We start from the raw sequence: 18694 nt of genomic DNA, 5'->3' as shown, positions 1-18694 counted from the left end.
AAGTATTCTGCTCATGCTAGCTAAAGAACGAAGTTCCATATAAGCCAAAGGAATGTGTACATGATGAAATGCACATGATTTGATTTAATCCCACCCCAGATTAATAAATGATGAGTTTTCATTAGTACCTTGTCCACAGAGTTTTACAAGTAATAAATTGATCTTTCACAACATGCCTATTCCTTTCTCATGCTGTTTATCATCACTCATTGCAGAATATGTTTAGAAGGTAATGATTTTTCATGACTGAGATTAAATGTGAGAGGCGACCATCCACAGAGAAGTTCTGACCATGGTACTATTTGAAAAGAATGTCAAGTAATCTTAAAGATTAACTGAGGAATCAAAAGCACCCAACAAATCATTTAGCCTACTCACCCCCACCGGGTTCTAACTTGGCTCCGTTAAAGGAAGTTCCAAGAATTTTAGTTGTAAATAGGATCCCCGGAATTTTAGTAAACTCATTTTATTTTCTGTTCTTAAGTTTTTGTTATCTTAGCAATAAATGTTCTATGAAATTATATTAAGTTTTTATAATAGCTTAATCTACAAAAGAACTATTTGCTACATAACTGTTTTTAGAGTTGAAAGTAGGTTTTTGTTTTGGGTTTTTTTTGAGACGAAGTCTCTGTCACCCAGACTGGAGTGCAGAAGTGCAAATCTCACTCACTGCAGCCTCTGCTTCCCAGGTTCAAGTGATTCTCGTGCCTCAGCTTCCCAAGTAGCTGGGACTATAGGCATGCGCCACCTTGGCTGGCTAATTTTTATATTTTTAGCAGAGACGGGTTTTCACCATGTTGGCCAGGCTGGTCTCGAACTCCTCAAGTGACCTCAAGTGATCTGCCCACTTCAGCCTCCCAAAGTGCTGTGATTACAGGCATGAGCTACTGCGCCTGGCCTGAAAGTATTTTAAATGGTGATAAGTCATATTTAGGATATACAGAATTACTCCAAAAATTACACCTTTTTTGTTTGAGTTTCACTTATGGACTCTCTTAAAACCCCATCACATTATGGTTTGCAAGTTTGACAGATTCTGTGTTTCTGTTTTACTCATGTCACAGTATCTGTCATATAGCCTGGTACCGGAAAACTATTCAAATACTTAGAAAAATGAAACAGAAGGAATCTTTTGCCCACTCCATTCGTACCTTGCATTAGAAATTTTAGGCTTCTGTAGTAGAGGTTTAGTTTTAAATTGGATACCAGAAACATTTATAGCCCCATTAAATCATGAGTGTGTAATTGCTTGTACTTTTAAAAGATTTGAGACTCTACCTCTTAATAATACATTTTATACATTAATAAGGTTTTCAAATAAGAAAGTGATTTGTCTGTACTAATAGCGAATAGGAAATTAAAAAGATTTTAAGTTCATTGTTTATGTTTTATATTTTTGCCCAAATGAGTTTTTCTTTTTCCTGAATACATAATTTCTGTTACGCTATCAAAGGATTCAGAACCTATTTCATTCCTTCAATTTGTGTCAGTTTTTAAATTGTTATTGATGTTAATAAATCTCCAGTATCTACTTTCTCAGAAAAGAAAATCCTCTTTTCATTTGTCTAGAGTGCCCTGCTTAGCAAGCTGAATGGCCATCATTTCTCAAAGTGCACAAGTAATAATCGGTGTGACTTTATTAAACCATGAAACTCATTTATAGTTAATTTAGGATTGTTGATACTAAACTTCTGAAACATACTGCTTCCTTCCTGCTCAGTTTAATGAGGTCAAAGCCTGGAGTTTAGCCACTTTATTCATCTTTAAAAGCATATTAGTTTGATGTAAAGCAAGGCCCATTCAATCTAAGAGTTTGTTATTCAGAATTTAAGGTTTACTTAAGCTAGTAATAAATATGTAAGGAATGTCTTAATGGTAAATTTACAGAATATAATCGTTTTTATAAGTTGTTAGCATCTGAATCCTTGTATAAAAGAAGTATTTTTATTTTTTAAACTTAGTGTTTTATTTTAAAGGTTAGCAAAGGTTAAGATTAGAGATACATAGTTGCTTATTTATGATTGCGTACCTAGTAGTGAGACATCCATTTTTGTTTTTGTTTTTTTGTTTCCTGCCACATGTGGGAGCCATTCTCTGATGGAGGAAAGGCGTGAAAGGCTTGAGAGAGATCTCTTTGTCACAGGCCTTTGCCAGCTCCAATATAATACATGTGACAGTGTTAGGCCCATTTGAAAACTTAACAAATGTGCCAAAAAGAAAACTACCATGAGAGATACATAGTTTTAAAGCATTCGGACAGACCTAGGAATTACATGGGCAGATGAAGAGAAGTCTAGTTCCGTAACAAGGGTTCCAAAGGAAGGTGGTTGTGAGTGAACACCAGTATACAGAGAGATTTTAGATTTTGTTTTTAATGTTTCTAGGAGATACAGATAGGGCAGAGATCCCTGACTCCAAATTCATAATTGAGTACTTTTCATGTGATTTTGTTGGATTAAAGCAGAAAGCCCTGTGGATTTCTTTAATCCCTGCCTCTTGTTTTGTCCCATGCCTCAGTTCCCTGCAACCCGATCCACTTTTCTTCATTAGCATTATGGACACACTGCTGCCTCTCTTAAAAAAGAAAAAAAATCGTATTACTACTGTTGTTACTGAGGACTGTTGCTGGAGGTATTGGTAGGGGAGGGCTTCTCTTCTTGCTTGTCTGATATTTAGTACAGTCCCTCAGTCCTACCTCCATTTAGAAAGTGTGAGAATATCTTTTAGGGAGGACTTAGTGAACCACATTACTATGGAATGCAAGACTATAGGCCCTGATTAAAAGTGAACATTTAGGTCAGGCATGGTGCTCACACCTGTAATCCTAGCACCCTGGAAGGCCAAAGCAGGAGAATTGCTTGTGTCCAGGAGTTCAAGACCAGCCTGGGCAACATAGTGAAACGCCATCCCTACAAAAAAGCAAAAATTAGCCCGACAAGGTAGCACACACCTGTAGTCCCAGCTACTCAGAAGGCTGAGGTGAGAGAGTCATTTCAGTTTGGAAGGTTGAGGCTGCAGTGAGCTGTGATCACACTATTGCGTTCAGCCTGGGCAACAAAGCAAGACCCTGTCTCAAAAATATACATATATATTTTTAAAAAGGAAATATTTAGGGAGAATTTTGCAAGAAAATCCTAGATTCAGGTCCATGTCCCATCTCTCCCAAATGATTAATCTTGTCCAATTAAAGGTTTCATATGGAGGGAATCTGGCCCGTTATAAATAGAGAAATTATTCAAATAGAACATAACTCAAGTTTGTAACCTCTTTAATGTGAGCCAGCTTGCCTGGTTAAGTGTACAGTAAGCTCCCAGTAACCTACACAAGAGAGCAGGACAGTGATATGGTGAGAGTGTGAGCATCCATGTCAAAGCTAGGGCTTATGTTGTATACTCAGGATCCTTAATACCTGGCTTTTAGGAGGTATTCAGGACATGCTTTTGAACACAGAATCTATCATGTATAGAATAGCCTTACAAAGGTACATTGTCCTAGAGATTTTCCTTTGACTATTACTTACGTTAATTTTGCATCACTGAACATACATTACTTGGTCCAAAAAGATCCTGAGTGTCAGAAAGAAGCCATCCTGGCCTTAAAGGTATTTTGTACACAAGTCAGTAAATAGCCAGTGGTTGGTTCAGCTTACCTCAACACTATCACATTTCAGGTGTTGTTTATGAACTGGATATATTTAAGTTCTTTTCCCTTGGGGAAAAAATAAAAAAATAAAGAAGTCCTGCTGCAATTTTTGGCTGTTACTAGATTTTCTGAATAATTCATTTTGGGTTTCACTGAAGTATTGATTCTCTATACATACGCATTTGAGGTTTGTCATCCATTTTATCTTGGTAAAATATGTGTGTGCCTGATGTTCGTCTGTTTAGCCATGTTTCTTTTCTCACGCCATATGACCTGAAATAAAACCTGATAAATACAGACTTTTGATTGTCCTATCACCCAAAGTTTATCCTGAATCTAGAAGTGTATGTGTTTTCTGGTATTATCTTTACAGTGATGTTTTCTGTGTACATTATATGAAATGCTTAAATTATGGATAACATTTTCAATGAAATTAACTATATTTTCAAATGCTCTGCCTTTTTTCTCTGTTGCTTTTGCCCTTCCTGATCGAAGTCTAGGAGAGTAAGTCAATACTTTTTATGAGAATATATTGTCCTACTTGTATGTCTAAAGGCCATGTTCTCATTCCGCAGTTCAACGTTGTTGATTTTATTTCTTACATTTTCAAAATGTAATGGCTGTTTCTAGTCATGTAGTCTTTAGAAACTATGGTTAAGTATCAGTGAAGTGCTAATAATAAATCAACCTTTTTTGCATCTGTGTTGTTGGTTTGGCCCTTGTCACCCTCCACAACATCATACACTTTCACTGCTGTAGAATTGTCTTAATTTTAAAAATGTGGTTATAGGTATATTTTACAGAGCACTAATTACAAAACGAGAAACATAATAATTGTTAAAACCTCACTTAGAAGTTTCCCCTTTTATTTGGGGGTATTTTGGCAGAATGTGTAAAGGGAGAAAGGTATAGCCTAAGGGAAGAACATGTTTGGGTTGCATGGACTTTATTTTGTGGTCCACTTCACTTTTTCGAGTCCCTTCTGTGTTTGCCTCTGCTGCTAGTATAAACTGGATTCAGTCTTACAGTAGTCTGTCTACCAGTGCATTGTCTTGTTTGAAGTCAGTTCAAAGTAGAGCTGGGTTTTGAACTAGAAATCAGAGACCCAGACCCCAGCTCTGCCTCGGACTTGCTTTGTGACTCTAGCAAGTGTTTAGCTGCCCTGTTTCCTCCTCTAAAATAAAGGCAAGGACCTGGCAGCTCTTAAAGTTCCATAATTCCCTTAGACCCAGACCAGTGCCAAAGGCCCAGTGGCAGAAAAGAGTCAAAGATGTGAGAATTGTCTCCAGTTTTTGTTTAATCTGTGGTTTTTCTTTCCTAGGATTCTCAGAGCCGGCAAGGAGGATACAGCATGCATCAGCTCCAGGGCAATAAGGAATATGGCAGTGAAAAGAAGGGGTACCTACTGAAGAAAAGTGATGGGTATGTATGAGCCCGGCCCAGTGTTTCAGTGTGTGATTAACCTAGAAAAGGTTTCCAGCCTCTCATATAGGGAAACACACTTACTTAACATTTTGTAATACACTAGCTGCGGACCTTTAGCACACTGGTGTTCTTCAAGTAAGTCTGAGATTTAACCAACTCTCTTTAGAAGAAACAGTAATTGCTCTGTGGCCCCTAAATGGCACTTCTGACTTGTAACGAGCAGTTATAGGAAGGCAGCTACTGAGTAGCACATGCAGCAGGCAAGTGCTGACCTCATACCCACCCACCTCTCCGCTGTTTTTGTTTTGTTTTGTTTTTTGTTTTTTGTTTTTTTTTTGAGACGGAGTCTTGCTCTGTCGCCCAGGCTGGAGTGCAGTGGCACAATCTCGGCTCACTGAAAGCTTCGCCTCCCGGGTTCACACCATTCTCCTGCCTCAGCCTCCCGCGTAGCTGGGACTACAGGCGCCCGCCACCACGCCTGGCTAATTTTTTGTAGTTTTACTAGAGACAGGGTTTCACCATGTTAGCCAGGATGGTCTCAATCTCCTGACCTCATGATCCACCCACCTCAGCCTCCCAGAGTGCTGGGATTACAGGCGTGAGCCATCACGCCTGGCCCCTCTCCGCTTTTATTCACTACAGTTTTCTCTGCCTGGTTGCCCACCAGGCCACCCAACCTTGGGTGTCACCCTTGAGTCCTCTTTTGCCTCTTATATTATAGCCAATCTGGCAAAAGCCATTCTGTTTTTAACTGTGAAAGTAATATACTCTTGCCATCCCCGCAGCCCCTGCTCTAGGGTGAGCTGCTGCTGCCATCTCTCTTGGAGCATTCAGCAGCCTCCTAACTGGTCTCTTTGTATCACTCATTATTCTTTTTCTGCAGTTCACCTTCATACAACAGTTAGTCTTTTAAAAATCATAAAGCACATGATGTCATTCGCCTGCATAAAATACTCCAGTGGCTTCCCTTTACATATAGCATCTCAACCCTTCCTTCCTGTCCCACCTCATCTTGTTCCATTTTCTCCCCTGATCCTGCCACATGAGGCTTCTTTTCTGTTGCTTAAACAAATCATTCTGCTTCACAGTAAGTGCATAAGTAGCATCTTCATTATTCCCTTTAATAGTTGTCTTTTTGGAGGGAGGGGACAGGGGACAGGATCTTGCTCTGTCTTCCAAGCTGGAGTACAGTGGCACTATCACAGCTCACTGCAGCCTCCCAACTCCTGGGCACAAGTGATTATACCACCTCAGCCTCCTGAGTAGCTGGGACTACAGGCACATGCCACCATGCTTGGCTGATTTTTTTTTTTTTTTTAATGTAGACAGGGTGCCCCTTTGTTGCCCAGGCTGGTCTTGAACTCCTGGCCTCAAGAAATTCTCCCACCTTGGTCCCCCGAAGTGTTGAGATTACAGGCATGACTCACTGTGCCTGGCCTGTTGTCATTGTTTTTTTAAAAGAAAGCTCCTTGTTTTCTGATTACTTGTGGATATGTACTCCTTGGTTAAATCTGAGACATGCACATTTTTTATTGTAATTTGTTTGTTAAAATTATAAATATTTCTCTTCTGAATTTCTGGGGTCATTGACTGTTTTGCTTATTATTCATGCATTCAACAGAGATATTTTGAGTCCTACTGTATGTCTAGGACTCACTCTTCTAGGCCCTACAAAGATGGAGCATACAACATTGAGCAAAAGAAAATCTGGTCCTGATAGAGCTGACATTCTAAGGAAGAAAAGAGACAAAAAATACTCAATATATGGTAGATCAGATGGTAATTAGTGCTATGGAGAAAGATCAAGCAAGAAATGCAGGTGGTGTGAGGGATGGCAGTGGTTCTTGCTGTCATACAGGTGGTTAGGGAAAACTTTATTGAGTTGATGTTTGAGCAAAGGAAGTGAGAGAAATCTACACAGATACTTGGGAGAAGATGGAGAGTCAGGAGCATGCATCTCATGGTGACAAATACCTGAGAGTTCAGTGTAGCTAGAGTAGTGAGCAAGCCAGGAGGTCATAGGAGTTAAGATCAGAGGGACAGGGAACCACTCTGTGAGGTGAGGAATCATTAGAGGGTTTTGAGCAGAAGAGTGACATAATCCGACATGTTTTGGAAGGTTCTCTCTGACCACCAAGCGAAGCACAGTCATGGAGGGTGAAAGCACAGAAACAAGGAGACCAGTTAAAGGGAGGGCTGCCTCAGAAACCTAGATGGGAGCTGATGGTGAGGCCAGGGGAACTGCAGAAGAGAGGGTAAGAAGTGGTCAATTGTGGATAATGGAGGTAGGGCCAACAGGACTTGCTGATATGGGGTGCAGAGAAAGAAAAGCAACCCTAGTACAGCATCTGGCTCATTGTAGAATCAGCTTAATCCTGCTGTGAAAGTAAAAGGAGAAAAGAAATACCAACTAACAATTCACAGCTTAAAACTGGGCTCTAGAATAGTGACCAAATGCTAGTCCAAACTGCATGAGATCAAGTGTACATAAATTGTAAATTCCATAGTTTATCTTGCTGAAAAGCCTCAGGCTCAGCTCCTTGTCCTTCCCTGACCATCTGTGGTATAGACATCTCTTGGAAATGTGGTGACCTGTTGTTCTATCATCAAACGGAAAGTTAATATTGTGTTCCGTTACGAGCAACAGTGTACTATTACATATCTACTGAAGCGAAAGTATAAAAGTCATTTTTTAACACTGCTCAACCGAAATCACAATGTCCTTCTTGAAATTAGAATTGCCTAATTTTAAGTGAAGCGGTTACAATCTGTATATCCAAGGAAGATCAACAGTCTTTTCATAAGTGTTGTGTAGTTCAAACCCTAAAGTGTTCAAGTAAATTATCATCTTGAGAGCCCTTGTGTATGCCAGCCACATGCCCAACTACCTGCTCACTCATCTCATTTAACACCTTTTACAGAGAGATTAAATAATTTGACTGAGATCAAACAGACAGTAAGTATGAACACCCAAATTTGAACTGGGTCTTCTGACTTAATGCCAGGGTTATCTCCCCTTTGTTTTTCAAAGGGACCACTGCTGCTGTTGATCACTCCAAGGATATGCAAGACATTAACTGGCACAAATTCACCCCCTTGACTTTTGGTGTCTTCCTTCATGTACTCATTCCACACACATATATGAAATACTCTGGTGTATGAGGCAGCCTGCTAGATGCTAGAGGTGAAACATAAATGAGATATGGTCCTCACCCTCACTTTGACTGCAGTCTGTTGGAAAGAGATACAGACAGAGCTGCTGGATCATAGAGTTGGAAAGGAGGTTGGAAGTCAGGTGGTTCCACCTCCTAATAATTGCACAGATAGCAAAGATGAGCACTAATAACCGGGAGTTGCTTGTGACTTCTGTGGAAGAGTAAAAAATTGAAATGCTTATACATGAAAACAGACTCATTTGCAAACAGTGACCACTGATATGTTCTGTGATTTTCCTCTGAAGTGTTATTTGCATTAGTAATTTTTGACTCTAGCTTTGGAATGCTCTTTATTACTTAAAGGATTATTACACAATTTGAAAAACAATTTAAAATTTTAAAAAATAATTTTTAAAAACTTTATGGACCAGAGGCAATTATTGAGAGGCAAAGGAGCAATTGCTTTATTATATTTTCTCGTTATATATACGAAGGTGGGCGTTATTGTCTTCGTAATACAGAAAAGGAAAGTGAGTCTCCAAGAAGTCAAATAACATGGGCAAAGTCACATAGCTAGAGATCGTGCTGAGATCAAAGCTCAAGTGATCTGGCATCAAAGTTGGAACTATTTATACGAGACCATTTTCTAGTAGAATTTTCTTTTCTGGAATTGTAAGATTCTAGCATGGCGTAATCAGTAATTATCAGTGTGTGGCACTGTCTGTGAGCATCCGATGGCATGAGTTCTTGGTATGTCCATTCAGGAGCTGTGCAGACTGGAGCATTTGTAAAGCTTTCATTACAGAGCAGGGGAGATCACAGTAATTCAGTCTAGTCCATGGAAGTCTTGGGAATGGAAGCTATCAAAATGTTCACAAAGATCAGGTGCTGGCTGGGTGCGGTGGCTCATGCCTATAATCACAACGCTTTAGGAGGCCGAGACAGGCGAATCACTTGATCCCTCCAGCCTGGGCGACATGGCAAAACCCTATCTCTACAAAATTTAGCCAGGCGTAGTGCACATGCCTATAGACCCAGCGACTCAGGAGGCCAAGGTGGGAGGATCGCTTGAGCCTAGGAGGTCAAGGCTACAGTGAGCCATGATCACACCACTGCACTCTAGCCCGGGTTACAAAGTGACACCCTGTCTCTCACGCACAAAAAAGGATCAGGCAATACTGCTCTCAGCTGTGCCAGGAGATATCTCAAGATTGTTCCCTTGCCTCTGGCAATCTGAAAGTTCCTCAGTCACAATCTCTGTCAACCCAGAATAATGCTTCTGTGTTACTTTCCTTGGCTTTATTAGCAGCACAAGAGAAGGGTTTGTGTGTGTGTGTGTGTGTGTATTGTGCTTCCATAATATACATGTGTAAGTAAAACTAACGAGTAAAAACTTAATAAAATGAATAAACTGAGGCTTTAAACTATTCCTGAAGGTTGAATAGTTTGATTGTTGAATTGAGTGGTATTTAGGATGACACTGGTTTTGGCTTAAGTGTGTACAAGGATGCCTAACCTATGTTAGCAGGCTCTTGTGAGAGTAAGATGGATGCAAAACTCCTTGCAGAGAGTTAGTCACGTTAACCAAATGTGGCTCTGATTAGTTGAGAGATGCTGCCTCTAATCAGACATTTCCTTGGTCAGTACTTCTAGAAGAAAGTATATGATTTAGCTCTAATTTGAGGATGGTTTATCAATTAGTAGTTAAATTACCTCCCGAGCAAGGCTAGCATTTTGAATACAGTATGTTCAATTTGCATTTGGTTAGATGGTGTCAAATTCCTACTTCCCTCTATGAAGCATGCTTTAGAACAAACTGTGCTTCTAGTAGTTAAATACACAGTATTATTTGTGTTTAGAGATGGTTTTAAATTTGTGTTGTGGCAGCTTTCTTAGAGAACTAATTTAAGAAGGAAAAGAAAAATACAAGATGGTACTGTTTTAAATGCCTGGGAAAGCTACAGTGGTCTTCTGATGTCATTTGTTTCCACGGCAACAGAAGGCCTTCAAAACTTTCTTCCAGCCTAGGGAATCACTGTTCCCTGCCCGTTTCTTCTTATCTGATGGAAGTAGTCTCAACTAGTGCATTTGCACCTACCTGCACTCACGCAGATCTGCCACACATGCAGTCTTTTGCCTGTGCCTGGAGCTTCACACACACACAACTCTTCCAAGTTTGAATTAGTTCTCTTCGGCTTTTTTTACCCTTCAATATCATCAAATCACATTTTTCAAAATGTGTATCACTTGTAACTATTTGGGAATGGTTTGGTCACCGTTTACTTCCCTATGCAAATCATGAACAGTTTTTGCTTGGGTCTCTGAGGCACCATTCTGTCTCTGGAAGATGCCTAAAGGGATGGTGTATGAGTTACCAAAAATGATGATGATGCATTCTTGAGCCCTGGCTAAGCTCGTCCTGTACATCCTGAGGCAGTTCACCCCCCGCTCCTTGCATGGCAGACTTCTTGAGTTACTTTAATTTTACTTTTTATTTTTTGTAGATACGGGATCTCCCTATGTTGCCCAGGCTGGTCTTCAACTTCTAGGCTCAAGCAGTCCTCCCACCTCAGCCTCCCAGAGTCCTGGGATTATGGGCATGAGCCACCGTGCCCAGCCACTTTCTTAATTTTTAAAACTCAATTATTAATAACAGAAGTAATCAATTGAACACTCTTATGAAAGATTGACAGATATGGTTGAAAACTACTTATTAACACCACCCCTAACAGGTTTGGGTCTCCTTCATAGAGAGGAGTTATTATGATATCAGTGTATTACCTGTAATTCATTGAGTCTCCTGTGGTTAGATTATTATTGTTTCTATTTCCCATTTTTACTGTCCAAAGCAGTGCTACTGCCGGTCATGGTGGCTCACACCTGTAATTTCAGCACCCTGGGAAGGCGAGGCAGGCAGATCGCTTGAGCCCAGGAGTTTGAGACCATTCTGGGCAACACGGCAAAACCTTGTCTCTACAAAAAAATAAAAAATTAGCCAGGCATGGTGGGGTGTGCCTGTGGTCCCAGGTACTCTGGAGGTTGAGGTGGGAGGATCAGATGAGCCTGGGAGGTCAAAGCTGCAGTGAGCTGTGATTGTGCCACTGTACTCTAGCCTCCAGAGCAAGAACCTGTCTCAAAATATGTGTGTGTGTATATATGTGTGTGTGTGTGTGTGTGTATATATATATATATATGTATGTATGTATGTATGTATTTAAAAAGCAGCACTGGCCGGGCGCAGTGGCTCACACCTGTAATCTCAGCACTTTGGGAGGCCAAGGCTGGTGGATCACAAGGTCAGGAGTTCGAGACCAGCCTGGCCAAGATGGTGAAACCCCATCTCTACTACCAGTACAAAACTTAGCCAGGCGCAATGCCAGGAGCCTGTAATCCCAGCTACTCAGGAGACTGAGGTAGGAGAATCACTTGAACCCAGGAGACAAGGTTGCAGTGAGCCAAGATCATGCCACTGCACCATTCTAGCTTGGGCAACAGAGCAAGACTCCGTCTCAAAAAAAATTTAAAAAGCAGTGCTGTAATGAGCATCCTTGTACATGGCTACCTGTGTGAATTACCTTCCACCTGGGATAATAAAAGGCAACCAGGATTTTGTTTTGGGGGTTGGATTTTTTGGTTTGGGGAAGTTATTTTGTAGTTATTATTATGTATCATACTGTATCCTTGCATGTCCCAGAGTGAATCAGTTACTATATCTAGTTGTGTTTGACTTCCTCCTTAGGATCCGGAAAGTATGGCAGAGGAGGAAGTGTTCTGTCAAGAATGGGATTCTGACTATCTCACATGCCACAGTAAGTATGTTTCTTAATTTACCCTGCCCATTGTTAGGTTTTCTGGCCTCGTAGGCCGGAAAGCAAACACGATTATGTACTCAGCAGTAAAAATTTGCGCAAATATATTTATGCATTTGGGTCAGATCTTTGCCGATAATCCTTTACCAAAAAAAAAAGGTTTTGTCTTGTCCTGTGGTGGTCGGCATCATTCTTTGGCATCACTAGACACTTGTATTTTTACTCTCTCAAAATGAATAAGGTATTTTGATTTTGTAATCTTATCTTTTGGGAAATATTGGTTGTTCTGAAAAACCCAGGTTTTTGAATTATAAAGATGACAGAGGCTGTTCTTTGCATGTAAAAATAATGTAGGAAACATAACAGTAGATGTAAAAACCTTGGTGGTAGTCAAAGAAGCACACAGTAAGTTTTGCCCTTTTTAAACCAACAGAAAACTCTTTTCAATTCTTAAAAATGCAGAGATTGTAGTGGAAAATGTACCAAGCGGGAATGGAAATGGCAAAGTATATGCCAAGACTTTTTTAATATGCTTGCTGTTTAACCCAGTAATCTCAGTTTCGATTTTAAAAACTCATTAAATTACAGTATGCTGTGCCAAGTGATGTCCTTGGGGCACTGCTTAATGAATTGCCAACAGAATAGTGGAAATGAGAGATGAGTGTTTATTATGTTGGCAATTTTGTATGACTTACAGCTGACTTTAGATATCTATCAGGCAGGAAAGGAAGTACCACTTACCTTCATAAACTTTATTTCACTTAATCCTCCCGACACCCCATGTGGTGTGATAACCTTCATTTTACAGATGAAGAAACTGAAGCACAAAGAACAACTATAATTTGGCTAGTAACTCACAGAATTGGAAGTTCAAACTCGGGTGTCTGTCTGACATTAGTCCTTGTGGCCCTTCTGTCTCTTCCTGCAGAACCCATCATCTTACTACACTGTAAACGCCCCCTTGGGCACCTGCCTAGTCCTGTTCTTCTTTCTGTCTTCAGCCTCTCACACAAAACTTGACATACAGAAGGCTCTTAGTACACTCTTGTGGCCCAGTCCTTTGTGGTAAATGACTGCCCACATCTTAAAGATTGTTGTCCTTTATGAAACTTGAGCGGCTGCATCATTTCTGTCCCTTGCCCCTTGCAGCACACTTTCAGTGATTCTTCAGAGGAATTCCTCAGAGGTCTTCAATTACCCTCAAACAGCCCAGCTGAGATTTTTAGCTGTCACGCCAGTTGTGTCCGGCTACCCATCTGATATCAGAAATCCTGTCCACAGACTTGGATCTGTCTGTAATTATGATTGAGGCTGTCTAACAATGATTCATTTCTTCAGCAATCTTTTTTTTTTTGAGATGGAGTCTTGCTCTTTCGCTCAGGCTGGAGTGCAGTGGCACAATCTTGGCTCACTGCAACCTCCATCTCCCGGGTTCAAGCTATTCTCCTGCCTCAGCCTCCTGAGTAGCTGGGACTACAGGTGCCCACCACCACACCTGGCTAATTTTTGTATTTTTAGTAGAGACAGGGTTTCATCATATTGGCCAGGCTGGTCTCAAATTCCTGACCTTGTGATCTGCCCGCTTCGGCCTTGCAAAGTGCTGGAATTACAGGCGTGAGCCACCACGCCCAGCCCTTCTTCAGCAATCTTTTGTTAAGCTTCCATTCTGCCATGTTCTGGCGTAGGCATCAAAGATGCATGGATGAAAAATTAGATAATTTTTACTTTCTTATATTTAATTCCATATACAGTCACCTGTGTATACCAGAGTGAACATTTCTGATCCTTTAGCTGTGTAGATGGTGAGTTTTTAGTCAGTTACCATCTTTTTGTTTTGTTTTGTTTTAAGACAGGGTCTGGCTCCGTCACCCAGGCTGGAATGCAGTAGCAATGATCTTGGCTTACTGCAACCTCTGCATCCTGGGCCCAAGCCATCCTCCCATCTCAGCCTCCTAAGCAGCTGGGAATACAGGCACACTTCACCACGCCCAGCTAATTTTGGTATTTTTTGTGGAGGCAGGGGTTTTGCTATGTTGCCCAGGCTGGTCTCGAACTCCTGGGCTTAAGTGATCCACCCACCTCGGCCTCCCAAAGTGCTGGGATTACAGGCATGAGCCACTGCACCTGGCCATAGTTACCATGTGTACCCTAACTCTACCTTCTGCTGCACAGCTCTCCCTTTGGATTTGTCAGGCTGTAACAGTCCTCACTAGGCATTTTGAGAAGTTATATAATGGCTTTATCATGTTGTATCTGTTTGCTTTTCTTAGGAATCTGCTGTGGGAGGCAGTGCAGAGTGATGGGAGATCATATAGTTGATGAAGTGAATCAGTGGCACTGCTTAGTAGTTATATGACCTTGGGAAATTTGCTAAAAATAAAATAAGTTCTCTTTCCCCTCCTGTTTTTATTCCTGCCAAAACACGTTGTTGTGGCCAAACGAACTGTTTATATGCATTCTTAAGGCTCGAATTAACAAGTCTCACGTCACCCACATTGTTTAGTGGCTAAGATAATGGACTATGGCATCTGTCTGATTTGAGTCTGAATGCCAACTTTGCCTTTTATTTTGTGACCTTGAGAAAAATATTTAACGCATAAAGATTATATGAGGATTCAGTGAGATGACATGCCATGTGTGGCCATTCTGTTAACAGTTATTAGTGCTATCACTGTTAGTTTATTGGATGTTGCTGACAATACTGAAATCTGTTGACAAGCAGACCCTCCTGCTACAAACATCAGCACTCTCCTGCCCCCAGAGCAGCCTGGAGGGAAATGGCTTACTCTCCTAACTTCTGATTCTCTCCTGCCGTTTTTGCTATTCTATTCCCCACTTTTCATTGGCTTTGGCCCAGACCTTTTTTGCTGCCAGTTACATCACTCATAATCACATTGCTGCTCCCACAAAAAGGTCTCTAGCCAGTTTTAGCTGGCTTTTCCTGACTTTGCAAACACCATTGATTAGAATTAGGTTGAAAATCAAGGCCAGCAGTTTTCTGAGAAAAACATAAAGGGCTTCTTTGAAAAAGTGGGGAGAAGAGCCTTTGTTGTCAGAAAACTTGAGGTGTTTGGGACACATGAAAATTCTTTGGTTTGAAGGCCCTCATCAGTGTCACCTTTGCAAATTGTTCTTATCAAAGTGATTCAGGAGAGGGCCAAGTACTCATTTAGATTAATGGTGCAGGGTTTGTTGGCTTGGCCACCCAAGCAAGGTCTACACCAGAGGTGATTCATCTCCCCAGCTTACTATTCTAAGGAGAAATACGTTTCTGTGTACACCTGAAAAATTGGCAGCCCATCCTTAGAAGATTTCATTCATAAATTCTTTGCTTTTCGTGTATCTGTTAAGACATAAGTTTTTTTTACCGACTATTCAAAGTAATGCAGCACTGTGGGAACCAAATTCAGTGTGAATCTCTGAATTTGCTATAACAGTAGTAATATTAATGATAGCAGCTTCCAACTATGAACTATCTAGTATGTTCTAAACGTAGTATAAGATGCTTTCATTTCAAAATACCAGTTACAGCAAATCTTTGGCAAACATTTCACTTAGCCTCAGGCCAGGCATGGTGGTTCATGCTCAATTTGGGAGGCTGAGACAGGTGGATCACTTGAGCCCAGGAGTTCGAGACCAGCCTGGGCAACATGGTGAAACCCCATCTCTACAAAAAAAAAAAAAAAAAAAAGGCAAAAATTAGCTGAGCATGATGGTGTACACCTGTAGTCCCAGCTACTTGGGAGGCTGTGAAGTGGGAGGATTGCTTGAACCTGGGAGGCAGAGGCCGCAGTGAGCCAAGATTGCACCACTGCACTCCAACCTGGGTGACAGAGCCAAGCCCTGTCTCAAGAAAAAAATTTTTTAGTCAGCCTCAAAACTTAAGTATAAAGCTTATATGAAGCCACTAAACTACTTTAATTTCTATAGTTTTGAATTATTTGCTTTTTCTAACTAAAAGCATTATAATATAAATAAATATCATAAAACAAATTACAACAGAAAGTATAGGAATTATAGTTGACATATTTATTGTAGTAATCTTGAAAAATCAATTTCAAAAATATAAGCAGCTATGTTCTTCAAAAACCCTGCTCCCTGAATTTATTAACCACAGTGTCACATTCTGTTTAAATAATGGGTTGTAAAAAGAAAGAGAACTACCATTTGTGGAGCACTTAGAATGCACCCTGCACTTCATCTTCAAGATGGCCCTACAAGATATGATCACTATCTTCATTTCCCACCATACTGGAAGTTCCTAGGAGGCAGGGACCTCATCTTACTCAGCTTTGAATTTTCAATACCTAACATATTGCCTGACATGTACTTAGTGCTCAATGAATACTTTTCTAATGAGACTGCATTTTATAGTTGAAGCTCAGAGAGGTTAAATCTCGTGCTAAGGGTCATGAAGTTTGTAAATAGCTGGACCAGTTTTCCAGGCTTAAAGCCTATACTCCTTCTCCTGTATCATAGGGTTTTTTTCCTCAGATGCCAGATTGTTGTTAGGTCTTTGAAAGTTTCGTGAATAACAGTTCTTTGCAGTGAAACTCCTTACCTTGGCCTTACCTTGATACTCCTTGAATTAGTCAGGGGTCTTAGGGTAGAGAAGGCTGTAAGGGATTCCAGGAAGGGAGGAGGAGGGGTACTAGTCATGAAGATAATGCAAGTATTCTAAGAATTTATATTTGAATCTGAAACTGCTTAAATAATATATTACATCTTTCAGATGTCTTCAGATGCCCTTATGATTAACACTTACAGTAATTATTAAATTTATAGTCACTTTTTTCTCAATCAGCCAACACCAACAGTATTTTTAATAGCCCACAGAAGTTCATTAAGGTCTGGTGTTTTACTCAAAAGGGTTGGAAATCCAGCTGGCCTCTTTAGATGTTCCACCTCTTAGGTGGATAATGTGTGTGTGTCCACCTGCTTGATGGGCTGATCATTTTAAACAGAGGGAGAGTCAGACCTCATCCTTTTGAGTCCATCTGCAGTAAATGCCCATTCAGCATCTTATTGTATGTGCCTTTTATTAAGCTACTTAACTCATACTACTCATTTGTAAAACAGAATAACTGTACCTGTCTTCCATGTTGTGAGAATTAAATAAGATGATGCATTTAAAACTTTGTAGAACCTGTACCTCAATAAGTGTTCCTTAAACTTAGTAGCTGTTGTCATCTCAGTGAGCTGAGGTAGGGTTACAGCATCTGAAACCCTGGAGCCAGACTGCCTAGACTTGAATTTCAACCCTGACACTGAATCTCTAGTGAGGATTTTCCATCTAAATAAAATGGGGCTATTAATAAGGCCTAATTCATAAGTGATTGTAAAGATTAAATGAGTTTATTGATTGTAAATAATTAGAACAGAATGTAGGGCAGAATTAGTGCTCAATAAATGTCAGCTATTATTATTACTACTTCTCTAATGTATAACTATTTCCATTTTAAACTGTGGTTTATTGGAATTCTTTTTTTTTTTTTTTTTTTTTTTGAGACAGCATTTCCCTTTATTGCCCAGGCTGGAGTGCAGTGGCACCATCTTGGCTCACTGGGCTCAAGCAATTCTCATGTCACAGCCTCCTGAGTAGCTCAGACTACAGACATGCGCCGCTCACAGCCAGCTAATTTTTTAGTACAGACGGGGTTTCACCATGTTGGCCTGGCTGGTCTGGAATTCCTGACTTCAAGTGATCCGCCCACCTCAGCTTCCCAAATTTCTGGGATTACAGACGTGAGCTGCCGCACCTGGCCGTTGGAATTCTTTTGTATTGCTATTTTCATTACTGCTCAGTGTACTTTACAGAGCCCATTTGGGGTACCTCTTCTCTCATAGAAATTTAATTTCTGCCTGTTAGGGATTAACAGCAGCTCTGGTCACCTTCCATGGCATTTCACTAAAGCAAGAATTGGATGTGTCTCTTCTCCCTTTCCTTTGGATCTTTGGATCTAAAGTCTGTTGTTCTATTGCCCTATCCAGAGCCCTGAAGATAACATTCAGCTGCCAGGGCTTTAAAAGAAGCACTGAAAGCACATACAGGAAACAGGAAGAGACCTGCAAAATGGATTGCTCTCTTCTTTGCAATGTATTCAGTAACCTTGTTTTCTGTGACTGACCTTCGGAGCTCTCCTGGGCTGTCCTCTGATTCCACATCTTTACCCTCATTGTCACTAAAAAGAGAATGAGAATATTTTTCTTCCCTCCAGCAGATTAGAAAACAGCACTGTCAGTTGTAAAAGGGTGAACTTTGGAACCAGTTAAACCCAGGCTCAAACCCCTGAAAAAAAACTGTAGGACCTTGGATAAGTAACTTAAGCCTTTGGAGCCTTGTTTTTCCTCAGATATAAAATGGGCATAATTTACCCATAACTTTTTTTTTTTTTTTTTTTTTTTTTTGAGATGGAGTCTCACTCTGTCACCCAGGCTAGAGTGCAGTGGTGCAATCTCGGCTCACTGAAAGCTCCACCTCCCAGGTTCACACCATCCTCCTTTCTCAGCCTCCCAAGTAGCTGGGAATACAGGCGCCCGCCACCACGCCCGGCTAATTTTTTGTATTTTTAGTAGAGTCAGGGTTTCACTATGTTAGCCACGATGGTCTTGATCTTCTGACATCATGATCCGCCCACTTCGGCCTCCCAAAGTGCTGGGATT

At 40.7% G+C, this 18694-nt stretch overlaps 1 protein-coding gene and 1 non-coding gene across 7 annotated transcripts in view; one reads left to right on the top strand and one right to left on the bottom strand.

The window, feature by feature from the left end:
- The window catches only part of ASAP1 (ArfGAP with SH3 domain, ankyrin repeat and PH domain 1), a 397004-nt gene that overhangs the window by 276366 nt on the left and 101944 nt on the right, over positions 1-18694 (top strand). For 3 of the 6 annotated variants that reach the window (XM_017962314.3, XM_017962318.3, XM_017962319.3), the window contains 3 exons: positions 4138-4146; positions 4964-5064; positions 11962-12031. In XM_017962314.3, coding sequence (XP_017817803.1) covers positions 4138-4146; positions 4964-5064; positions 11962-12031 — 180 coding nt within the window. The remainder of the gene's footprint in view (positions 1-4137; positions 4147-4963; positions 5065-11961; positions 12032-18694) is intronic. The other 3 variants (XM_017962320.3, XM_017962317.3, XM_031669742.1) reach the window with 1 other exon arrangement.
- LOC116268754 lies at positions 2077-2232 on the bottom strand. The gene has a single exon (XR_004175921.1). It is a non-coding gene; the product is annotated as a small nucleolar RNA SNORA12 (small nucleolar RNA).

The sequence above is a fragment of the Papio anubis genome, chromosome 8, assembly GCF_008728515.1.
Source record: "Papio anubis isolate 15944 chromosome 8, Panubis1.0, whole genome shotgun sequence".
In the NCBI taxonomy this organism is placed as follows: Eukaryota; Metazoa; Chordata; class Mammalia; order Primates; family Cercopithecidae; genus Papio; species Papio anubis.
This window is presented reverse-complemented; position numbering and strand designations above follow the sequence as displayed.